Source organism: Sminthopsis crassicaudata, chromosome 3 (genome assembly GCF_048593235.1).
Source record: "Sminthopsis crassicaudata isolate SCR6 chromosome 3, ASM4859323v1, whole genome shotgun sequence".
NCBI lineage: Eukaryota > Metazoa > Chordata > Mammalia > Dasyuromorphia > Dasyuridae > Sminthopsis > Sminthopsis crassicaudata.
Window position 1 is genome coordinate 473900072 of NC_133619.1, and position 12321 is coordinate 473912392.

Genomic DNA, 12321 nt, shown 5'->3' on the forward strand with positions numbered 1-12321 from the left:
GTGAGCATTAGTCAGAAATAAATTTAATTTTTTACTTGTAGTTGAGAAAAAAGAGAAAAATACAAGCACTTCTGCAGTTTGATGTCTCAAACATATATGCTTGTGCTATTAAAAACTAATCAGCATATCTGGACTCTCCAATAGGACAGAATACTGAGAGAAAAAATATAAATAACTTCATCAGTAGTTTCTATAACAAATTGCTCACCAAATTATGTAGTGAAAAAAATTTAGGAATATTCATAGCCAGAACTATAAGAAATGCATCAGAAGCTCTATTCATCTCCTCTAGTTCTTGATTGGGACTAGCTCTTGCTTTCTCCACATTTGAGACTCAGATAGCCTATGGTCATTTGAAGGTAGTGCTGATTGATACAGACTTGTCAAACTACCAACTTGGAAGGAGACACAGAGCCTCCAGCTGGGCGGAGAGAGAAGACTTAATGAGCATTGATACGAAAGAGTCTTAAGGGACTTTTAAGAAGCATGTTAGTTATTTTTTCTTAGAGTGGGCTGATGTTAGCATTGTTTGCACATATTGATTAATGAGGTTTGGCAGAATTGAAAAGTCTGAGTTTCAGAGGTCTGGAGTTGGCTAGGAAACTAAGTTCTCTACTTTAAAGGAAAGGGGTCCAGGTGGTGGAGAGGCAGAGGAAACTGGAAAAGCTGTCTTGGAAGATGTAACAGTCAACCAGGGAAGAATAAAAGGATGCTTGTAGTGATCCCAGTGGGCGTGACTAGGGGCGAAAATCAGAGCATATTCTTATCTCTTTGAAAAGCTTTGAATGGGTTGCTATTTGGGGAAATGGAAATATACAGCTTATTTTGTCCCTTCTCCAGACCTGAAACTTTGGGATTTTCATTTCCATTGCTGCCATTCTTCTGCAGCCCCCGTCTTCTTTTGGTGAGAATCCTTTAATGATCCTTTGCCCTTTGCCCTCATGCTCCTGTGCTTCTTTCTTACCTTTCTCTTTTCAGCTCCTTTTGGTTTTTTTGTTGTGTTTCTAACTTAAGATTAAGCTCCTTGAGGGTGGGGTCTTTTTTTTTTTTTTTCTACTCTTTGTATTTGTATTCTCAGTGCTTAGCACAGCATCCAGTATCCACTAAATACTAAATAAATGTTTACTGTTTAGACTTGGCTTGCCATGAACTATTACTTCCTTAACAATGACCAATCATACCATGTAGAAAAATTTGTTAAAAATATGTCAATTCAAGTATATGATAACATGTTCATAGTTACATTATCTAAGCAAGTTTGAAAATCGAATCACAAAAAATCCAGAAGTTATGTTAGGAAAATGCCTCTCCTAATCTTTAGTAAACCAGAGATCCTCTGTACATTTGAATTCACATATATATTTGAGTAACACCTCAAATCACACATCCTGTAATTAAGGAATGGCAAAACTTCTATTTAAATTAATTTAATCTTTAAAAATTAAGACATAGAATTTTTCTATAGCATTTGATAGGCTGATAACAATAGTACTTCTAAAATGCTAAGTTCCATAAACTCTCTGGCTCTTTCATATATTATCTGCTATTTTTGTATTCTATGTATGTCTGTCTGTCTATCTATCCATCCATCCATCCATCCATCCATCCATCTATCTATCTATCTATCTATCTATCTATCTATCTATCTATCTATCTATCTATCTATCTATCTATCTATCTATCTATCTTCTCTGAAAAAATGTAAGCTGTTTGATTTGAATTCTCTGAATCCCCAGAATAGCTAAAGATGGAGATTAGAGATTAAATAATTAATTTTATCTGAGGTGAATTGACTGAAGTTTTCTATGACAACAGTTTTGTAATGGGCTCTACCAACCAACTTTGCCATGTTCTTAACTTCTCCTCAAGACTAGGAGGCACACGAATATTTATTTGTTCTTTTGACTTATAAAAACAGCACCCATTGCCTCTGGCTTGGTAAGAATGTACATAATAATAAACATGCCACACTAAAAATAGCAATTGCATTCCAATGAAATCAAATAGAATTCCCTCCCCTACATGACTCAGGCCTGGGTAGATTAAGTTGTTAACAGAATTGTTAAAATTACTCTTTTACATGGACTAGCCAGATACTCTGTCTTTCGCTCCCTGGATGAGAGAGACCTATAAGATCTCAATGTAATGGCTGTCATTGAGGTCTACATAGATTCTGGAGAACAGAGTTCAGTCACAAAATCATTTGAGTTCTGCTTCCAAACTCACCAATTTAAGCATCAGCAAAATAAAATGTAAAAATACTGAATTTACTCTTTAAGGGTATACTAAAGAGAAGACATAAAACCTAAAAAAAAAGTCATCCTATCTGCTTGTCTTTAATAATGCATTCTTCATTCTTCAATCTTTTCTTGGTCTGTGTCTATCCCTATCTCTTTATCCTATAAATTCACTAGGGGTCAACAACCTAACCTTCAAGTGTTATAGACTTTTGGACAGAGCAAATAATAATTGCTGACCTTTATACAATGCTTTAAAATGGGTAAAATATTTCACATACTTTAACTACTGTTTGTAAAAAAACAAAACAAAACAAAAAACTGTTACTCTTAAATTTTTAATATCTTTGGGTACAAAGAAGAAGTTGATAAAAAAGTTCACACGGAGTCCTACCAAGGAAATTAGAGACAAAATTTGAAATGCAGCATAATGTTAACTTTTAGGGGGGAGGAAATGGGGACTTCTAAATTTGTATGAGTTATCATTGTGTACATTAAAGGAAGACACACACAAAAAAATTAAATCATAGGCCCTACTTTTCTAGTGGCTTGTAATGCAGTGAAGGAGCTGAAATATGTTTACATGTAAATAAAATATAATATAAAAGACTTTCAAGCAAAGTGTTATATGAAGATTGATGGACATAGATAATTTCCTGATCACTGAAGGTTTCATTGAAGAGATGGAATTTTAGTTGGATTTGGTTAGGATGGGTAGCATTTCAAATTGTTGAATAATCATCCAATTTGTCCACTCATTCCAGTGACTCTTAAATACTACTAGGATTAAATTCAAACTCCTCAGTTTGGAATGTAAAGCTCTTCACAACCTGCCTCCTCATTTATCTCTAGCCTTATCATACATTACTCCCTGTCACATATTCTACAATTGAGACAAATCAGTTTTGTTACTACTCCTTATATCAGATACTTAGTTTCCTGAATCCATGCCTTTGCCTTGGTAATACTGCTCCCTCATTCCTGGAGTATATTCCTTTTTCTCCTCCACTCTCAGAATCTTTCATTTCCTTCAAAGATTTGGCTGAAACACTACCTTCCATGGGAAACATTTCCTGAGCAACCCATTCCTACTGCTTCCTTCACCATTACTATTTGTTTATTTTGTATCTACCTACATAGTTACAAACTTTTCACTGACAGAATTTTAGTGCCTGGAAGAAAAGGATTGTCATTTATTGCCTTTGTATCTCCAGGGTTAAACACAGAATTTGACACACATTGACACATAAATGCAAATTTAGAGGTAGAGTAGAGCATCATAGTTATTGCTTAAAAATTAAAATGTCTTAGTATACAATGGAAATAACTTTGAGCTCATAGAGCAGTTAGGAAGTGATAGGGAACTACTGATGTTTTTAGAAAAACTCTTTGAAACAGGTACTGCTAGATGTACATGACTTGTGTCTTAATTTAGACTATTTTCTCCTTGAAGTCATGTTCTAATTCTCAACATCCCTTATAGGACCTAACAATGGTTTGCTGACAGTATGTATGTTTTCAAAATTGGTGACTGAGTTAACAATTAGTTTATAATTTTGGGAAATATTACTAAGCATGGAAGTCATTTGTAGTCTGCTCTCCCAAAGTCATTGCATTATTTGCTCACTTACCTGGCTAGCAAGTCAATCAGCTCAAGTTTGGACATCCCATCAGGAAGCAGTCGAGGAATTGCAGCAACACAGGTTCTGAAAAGGTCAATTTTTGGCTTTCTCTCACCCCTGAAAGTGGAAAACAGTATTTTTACATAACTTTAAAATGTTCTGAAAATTAAAATAAATAAATTCATATCTTTATACATAAAGGTTTGTAGAATCACAGAATTTTAAAAATAGCTATTTTAAAGACCATTTAGTCCAACTCCCTTATTTTTCACAGAAGTTAAATGTCCCAGAGAAGTTAAATGATCTGGACAAGGTCACATAACTAGTTTGTGGCAGAGATAAGAACCCAGGGCTTCTCATAGTACAGCATTAAATTCACTATTTTATAATTATTTTCTAATGCATAAACATTTAGACTGGCGAGCTCCAAGACATTTGAAGAAAGTTTAAATGAATAGCTGTGGATTTGAGGAGAAAATGTTTATGTACCAAAATGTTGATGTCAGTATTACAGAATTAATTACAGGCTGTTAGAGCTGGAAGGGACCTAAAAGTCAATGAGTTTAATTCTCTTACATTTGTCTTACAAATGAGGAAACAAAGTCAGAGAGGAAAGGAATGATCAAGATCACACAGGTAGTAAGTGGCAATGTCAGGATTAGGATAAAAGTCATTTGATTGCAAATCCAAAGCTCTTTCTACTGAATTTTATCTGTCATACTCTTAAAATGGTTTGAATTCATTTTATAGATCCATGGGACCCAGTATTCCTTGGCAACACTGAAAATATGAAAGTCAGTAAGGAGTAGTGAACAGAAAGCTTTCCTGGAGCCAGAAAGAACTAGATTTAAATTATATCTCTTACACATACTGGCTGCTAAGTCATTTTTATCTCTTCATGTTCTAAGCAATACTTGACCCACTTTAGTAGAGGGAGTTTTCTCATTTGGGAGTTCCTTATAACCATCAAATTATAGGTCCAGGCCCTCTTCCTTTTCCTATTGAAAATATCACCAAACTCAACATGGATATAGTATCAGTGAGGATTACACTACATTCATTTCCAAAGACAATATTCAAAAATAGGGCACTAATGATATGAAACTCCTCCTCCAATAGACAACTGAAGGTATCTCTAAGAGGCTTATTCTTCTTTCTACATATTCCAGGGGATACAATGGATGTAACTTTAAAAAATGTGCTCCACAACCTAGTTCTATCTAAAAAATGGGTATAGCCTTCTCTAGGGATAAGAGTACATGGTGTTTCTGATCTTTGAAATTATGTAGACAGGATAGAGCTCTATGAGAATATTTTATCTCCTTTTTAATCACATTGCTGAGACTGTGAAGAATGTACACAAAGCACAACTACCTTAAGCATCCTATCTATACTGTAATTATGCTGTGTAAAATTAGCAAGGAAACAATACATTTTCATGGCAAAGTGCTTCAACTTTTTATTCTATCTATTTATCAATTAAGTAGATGACCTGTTTGGCTCTCTTGCCATTTACTTTCTCATTAATTTTTATAGAAAAATGAAATAAATTGGAAATGCTTTAAGATAATTTACTTAGGAGAGGTAATGATTTTCAACTTAACTCTAACATTTTATTCTCCTGATAAAGAATGATGGATTGATTCAAAGTAGTTATTTTTAAATTTGATTTGCTCAATCAAAGAACCATTTATTTCCTATCTTTTCCACCTTACCTTCTCATTAAAAAAAAAACCAAACAAACCAAAACCAAAACCTTTATAACAAATTTGCACCATCAAAAAAACCAAATCTCTATATTCCCTATCTCCAAATGTACAGGACTCATTATGCATTTTGAATCTGTCATCTCTCTTTCATAAGGTAGATAGTATGAGAAGCCATTCACTCATGAAATGTGACTACAGCAAACACAGATATATGCCAAGTAAAATTCATTCACATTATAGGAAATTTGTGGTCAGACATGTTTTTCAATGTTTCTTAAGATGATGTTTTATTGTGTGAGATTGTTTCTTAGTATGTATTTACAATGTTATTATCTTGGGTAAAGAATTGTTAGTGAAAAAAATTAAAATGTAAGCATTTTGTGTCAGTTGAAAAGTATAGTTGGACATTGAGACCTTTCTAATGAGTTCTGTATAACTCCTGAGGAAGAGTAATTATAAAGTTTCTTCCAAGAAGAGTAATTATAAAGTTTCTTCCAACCACTGATGGTAAGTTATGCCTTTAAACCAAAATTTTATCTAGATACAGAGCAATAATAGGAATCTGGTGATTTGTCCTTGTTCTTCACTTGTACTAATGTATATAATTTTAAAAACTCTCCTAAGATTGCTTACCAGATGTTTCAAACAGCTGGGATTAGTTTTAGAGCTGCCTGGAAACAGCTGACCTTGGTTGGCTTAAAGAAGAAAATCAACTCTGCAAGACTGATAAAGCATTGCCTGGATTAAAAACTTTAATTAATTCATGATTTCCTCTTCTTCTCTAACTTTCTTTATGGGAAGCATGAGAACCATCAACAATCTTTAACTAAGAAACATTATTAGCAGATGTCAAATTATTTATTAACTTTTTATTATGGTTGCTATCTTTGGCTAGCGCAGATGTCTAACAATAGCATCACTCATAAAAGGGGAAAAGAATGGAGAAGTAGCTGACATACTCTTCCAGATTCATGTCTAGAGGAGGAAAGACTGGGAAAGTTGCAGACAAAACAGCAAACCTCAATTCTACAGATTTTTTGTTTCAGAGACTCTGTTAACTTAGGAAGACCTTTGCACAACCCAGTAGGTACTTAATGTTTGTTGAATTGAATTAAGAGAGCTCCACTCTTATTTAACTCTTTTGGTTTTGAATAATATTATTTTAATTGGCATGTCCAGTTTCCATTTTATTTTATTTTTATTTTATTTTTGGAAAGATAGAATTAAAATTTCCCTCTACCCCTACCCCTACCCCTCATGCACTGTGTATTTATTTTGTATTTGTCTTAGATTTATTTTCTGTGAACATTTTATATTCTTTGCATTTTTATATCCAATACCTGAAAGTAACTGATAAATTGTGCTTAATAAATGTTTGTTGATTGATTGATTGATTAATAAGGTCCTATCATGGAAAAAATCTCTTAAATTTGTAAATTCTTATTTTATCTATTTCACCATCTAGGCCACTGAGATTGAGGAAAAGTAATGATGATGATGATAATAATAATAATAATAATTGCTTTATACTTATTATCTCATATGATCCTCAGAACAACCCTGGGAGTAGTTGCTATTATTATCCCATTTTACAGATGAGGAAATTGAGATAAGCAGGAGTTAAATGACTTGCCCAGAGTCACATAATTAGTGAGTTCACATTTGAACTCAGGTTCAATTCTGTCACTATTGATTGTTCCATGAGCCAGAAGAATCTTCTAGAAAGTTTTAGATGATCTGTTTTATGATTTAAAAGATTCATAACTGGAACAAAGTATATACTCCCTTTGTTGATGGAGATCATAAACCTTCATACTTTCTAAGATGGTCTTTATGAATTGCTATGGTGCAAAAAACTTATCACTTAGTGATAGATAACCTGGGATGTGGATTGAGGCCTCTCCAAATTTAGCCAGGATGGCCCTCAGAGGTGTGACATATAATCTGTAGTTAGGCTTAAGCTTGAAGCCTTTCCACCTTAGAAAGACTTGTCAAAAGCTAGATTCCGCTGGAATTATCTCTGATCACCCAGGGTCATTTTTCACACAGAGATGATAGAGTAGGGCTTGTTTAATAGATAAATGAATTATTCACACATAGGCATACCTACATATTTTTAGTATCATCACATTTAGGAGGCTTTTAGTTCTTCTTGATCATCATTCATAAACTCTTAGTCATATATGTATTTTATTTATTGTTAACCAGTCAATAAACATTTATTAAAAACCTACTTCTGTGCTAAGCATTAGGGATACCAAAAAACCAAAAGTGTCTTCTTTCAAGGAGCTCACACAGTCTAATGGGAGAAATGGTAGTCAAAACAGATATGAACAAACAAGATATATATATATATATATATATATATATATATATATATATATATATATATATATATATATATATATATATATATATACATACATACATACATATACACACGTATGCACAATACAATATGTACATACACATATATGTACATATATAGATATGAATATGAAAAATTAAAGAGAATCAATGGAACTAGAATTGGGGGAGGATTGTGAAAGGCTTCTTACAGAAAGTGAGATGTTAGCTGAGACTTGAAGGAAGCTAGGGAACCCAGGAAGCAGATTTGAGGAGAGAGAGAGAGAATTCTAGGCATGGAGGTCTATGGGCCAAAATTTTTGCTACAGTAGATAATAGTGCTGGATTTGGAGTCAGGGAGAGCTGGGTCCAAATTTCACTTATTATCTGGACAAGCTGCTTAATTATCAGTTTTATCAGAATGAGATGATTCCAGTACTTAAGTCATAGTACTGTTGTGGGGACCAAATAAAACAAACAAGATGCTTTGCAAGCCACAAAGTACTGTGTAAATATGAGGTATTACTATTAATATCACCAAAAGAAATATTTTGAGGAAATAACAATTCACAAATAACCACTCTCAAATGGTATAAGTATAAAATACATGATAAAATACACACACACACACACACACACACACACACACACACACACCCCTTTATATATATAAGAAAAAAATTAACTTATACCATGTGGGAATGGTTATTTTTTCCTAGAAGTATTTCTTTAAATGGTGTTAAGAAAAATAACCATACACGTCACATATTATATATTCATATACATACCACATACCTACATACATATGCATATATACATACTGGAAAGAGCTGAAGATAAGATTTCTAAGTGTTTTCTGGGGTCTGAGGTAGAGTTGGGCAACTTTGCTCAACATCTCTTTTCTTAAAAATATGTGCACTAGTTCAGACACCCCTGGAAACCTGCCTATTTCCCCCTCAGATGGGATACAATTGAAAAAAAATGGCTAGTCCAGTGCCTTGGAGATAATAGTCAACTTAATCTATGCTTATTGCATTGACTTGTTGAATTTCTGGGTTTATCCAAATTTATGTGATTGGCCATAATATAAATGTTGGCAATTTAAAAAAAAGAATTTTAATTGCAAGAGAATAAAACTAAAAGATGGATTACATAAACCCACAACTCAGCATAAACTGAATATAGTATTAATATTCATTTACTCAAGAGTTAGTCCTTACTAGAACTTACGTGATCATGTCTTCAGGCTCTTTGTTTAACATTTGAACATTGGTCAGCATCATACATCTTCCCACTTCTTTATCAAGATGTCTTAAAATGTTGTCTACAGCTTTTCGTACTTGAGAGTAATACAGAGACATACCTGAAAAAAATGAACACTGTAATTGTATTTTTGACTATATACATATTATGGAGGAATTCAAAAGCCTGGAGGGAAAGTCAACCATATGAGGATTATAAAAAGTCAGAAAATAGTATATGTTATATGCCATAAACACTATTGCCCTAATAAAAATTTTTGATTCTTGTCTAACATTAAAAAATCACATTATTACTGATTAAATGGATAAATGATGTCTTATCCTAGATCAGGATTTTAATAACTTTATAATATCAACTGCTGAACTGTCAGTGTAGGATTTACTTTAATTGAATAGAGAAGAAAAGCTTTGAGGCACAATTTAATTTTAAGTTAGGAAAAGAAGAATTAAACAACATTCTAGATATTCCCAGAGACTGGAAAAACTATGGTTTTATAGTTTTCTATTCAATATGGGGTTAATATTCTGCAATAGAATGCAAATAAGGATTGCATGTAAATAGACACAATGTTAAAATGGAATTGAAAAGCTTCAACCTCACGAAAATCACTGCCAATGTATGTTACTTGTCTTGTTCTGGCTTAAACTTTTTATTTGTATCATACTTAAGAATTCTACAATTATTGATAACTATTTGAATACAGGAAATTTCTTATCATGCTTCTTTCCTGTCTTTTTAGTCTATCAATCCAATATATTTCCCACTTGGCAATTATTATACACATTCTTTACTAGATTTCTAGCTTCTGGGACTTTGTAGGAAATTAATATCAGTGCAAATAAATTCAACATAATTTTGATAAATAAAAAATAAATTTTGTTGAGAAAATCATATATGGGGAAAAATCTCAGAGACATCATAGCTCGTGGTAGGATTTAGGATATTAAAGCATGTACTGGACATTTGCTATAGAACAACAAGAAAGAAATTAACTACAAAATAAAGTTTTTCTGTTGGACTATTTCATAAACAGGATTATCTCCTAAAGCACACAGATGTCTTGGCACACTGTTACAGATTTTGGATTATCAATATTAAAAGATTGGAAAGACCAAAGATAAAAACTCGACATTTTGAAGCCAAAATATTCATCCAGGAAGTGCCAAGAAGATTAAAAGAAATCTAATAAAGCACAGCATGAATTAATCAAAAGACTGGATGACAAGATTTCTAACTAATTGCTTTCATAATGTCATTTAAAAATAAGTTTTTACTAAATAAAAGTATATCTTAGTCATTCCAAAAGCTCAAGAAGATTAAAACCCAAAGCATGTGTATCACTCACCTATCATCTTAGCTTCCTCTTCAGTTAGAGTCTTACTCAAGTAAGTTTTTTTCACTCTCAAGGTGTTTCCTGAAGGAAGGACAGCTCCTGTTACTGGCATGGGAGGCTCACCATCTTTCTGTTGTAAACTGTCAGCTATTACCAAAAAGGCCCTTAAACCTATGTTCATTCTCTGTAAGAGATAATATAGGAAGAATGATGAAGAAGAATTTTACTATTTTCATGGAAATTAAACATAACTCTTTTGGAAAAATAAAATTTGGTCACATCTATAAAGCACTCTGATGGACAAAATACCCAGGATGTTATCTGAATTTGGTCATGAGGGTCAACATGGGGTAAGAAAGGTAAAAAAGATGAGTGAACAAATACACATACAAATCAATTTCAAATTTAACATAGAAAAAGTACAAATCTAAGTAAAGTACTGATAAAAGTACTGACACATCTGAAATTCCATGGAGCTTGGTACAATGGTGCATCCAGACCAGTGGTTCCCAATGGTCCTTAGACCACTGATCTATGGAAATTACCTTCTATGATGCTGAATTTTAATGGATAGGATGTGCTCACCAACCATTTGTAATTTTCCTGAACAATCTTTTTCTATCTGTTACAAAAATTGCTCTTTTTCAGGGAGGGAATATATTTAGAAAAAATATTAATAAAACAATAAAAAGAGAAATAGTTATAATAAGTAGTAAATTTTGTATCTAAACCTTTCTTACAGCTAAATTTTCTCAGCTATTAGATAACAATTTCAATAAATATGTTATTTTGGGGGGGGATATGTACTTCCTTTGATCCATCCTAAAACTTCTTTTAAAGTTTAAGAGATGTCCATTAGTTCTAATATTCCAGAATTTTCTAGCCTTATCCTTCATCATTAAAGACTTCTTTTAAACTTTTAAGAGATATCCATTGGTTCTAGTATTCCAAAATTTTCCAGCTTTATCCTTTTATTATAGATTCTGATAAATCTTCCTTTACAGATTCTGCTTTCTAGACTGAAGTACTAATCTTTTCAATCTATTACTGTATGTCCTCTTGCCCTCTGTTTATGTAAGATGTATTTTCCTGCACCTTTCTAGTTCCATAGTACCACAAAATGGATCTATAAACAGCATTCTGGACAGGACACATGATGTATAATGTCATTAAATACATCACTACTATGAGTAAATGTGGAAAGGGCTGATGATTGGAGTCTCTCCATTTTCCAACTCTCAATTATGCACAAATGAATTATTTAATTTGTAGATTATCCATAGTAACTCCAAAGTTTCTTTGCTTTTGCCACTGGACTGGGTCCTTGATGATTTTTAAGGATAAGAACAGAGGTGGTGCAGTATATGAGTATGTGTATGTGGGGAGGGGGACAAGAGACATGGCTGATCATACATTTTTATTTCATTCTAAAGATAAATGCCCAGTTTTCTAGAATGGGTTGTACTTTTTTTCTTCAATGTTCAGTTTGCTGCATTGTCCTGGTTGGTAAAAATATCTCATGCAGGTTTATAAATTTTTAAATTTATCTGCAGGAATGATTTAGTCATTTCCTCCAGTGCTCCACATTATTTTAGGTTAAAGCAAAAGGAAATGAATATCAGAAATCCCCCAAAGATAAGGGCAAAAAAATCCCATTGTCACATGATATATCAGAAAATCTTCAGATAGTTAGTGAAAATATATTGTAGACATCTATACAAAATCCCTTTTCAATCCTCATCTGAAAAGCATAGCATTGAATGTAAGATAATTATTATGAAATTAACTTATTTTTGTTTCATTTCTTAGTG

At 32.8% G+C, this 12321-nt stretch overlaps 1 protein-coding gene across 1 annotated transcript in view; it reads right to left on the reverse strand.

The window, feature by feature from the left end:
• FRY (FRY microtubule binding protein) overlaps positions 1-12321 on the reverse strand; it is a 467849-nt gene that overhangs the window by 126658 nt on the left and 328870 nt on the right. Inside the window, 3 exon segments of the mRNA XM_074303532.1 lie at positions 3869-3976; positions 9145-9277; positions 10523-10694. Coding sequence (XP_074159633.1) covers positions 3869-3976; positions 9145-9277; positions 10523-10694 — 413 coding nt within the window.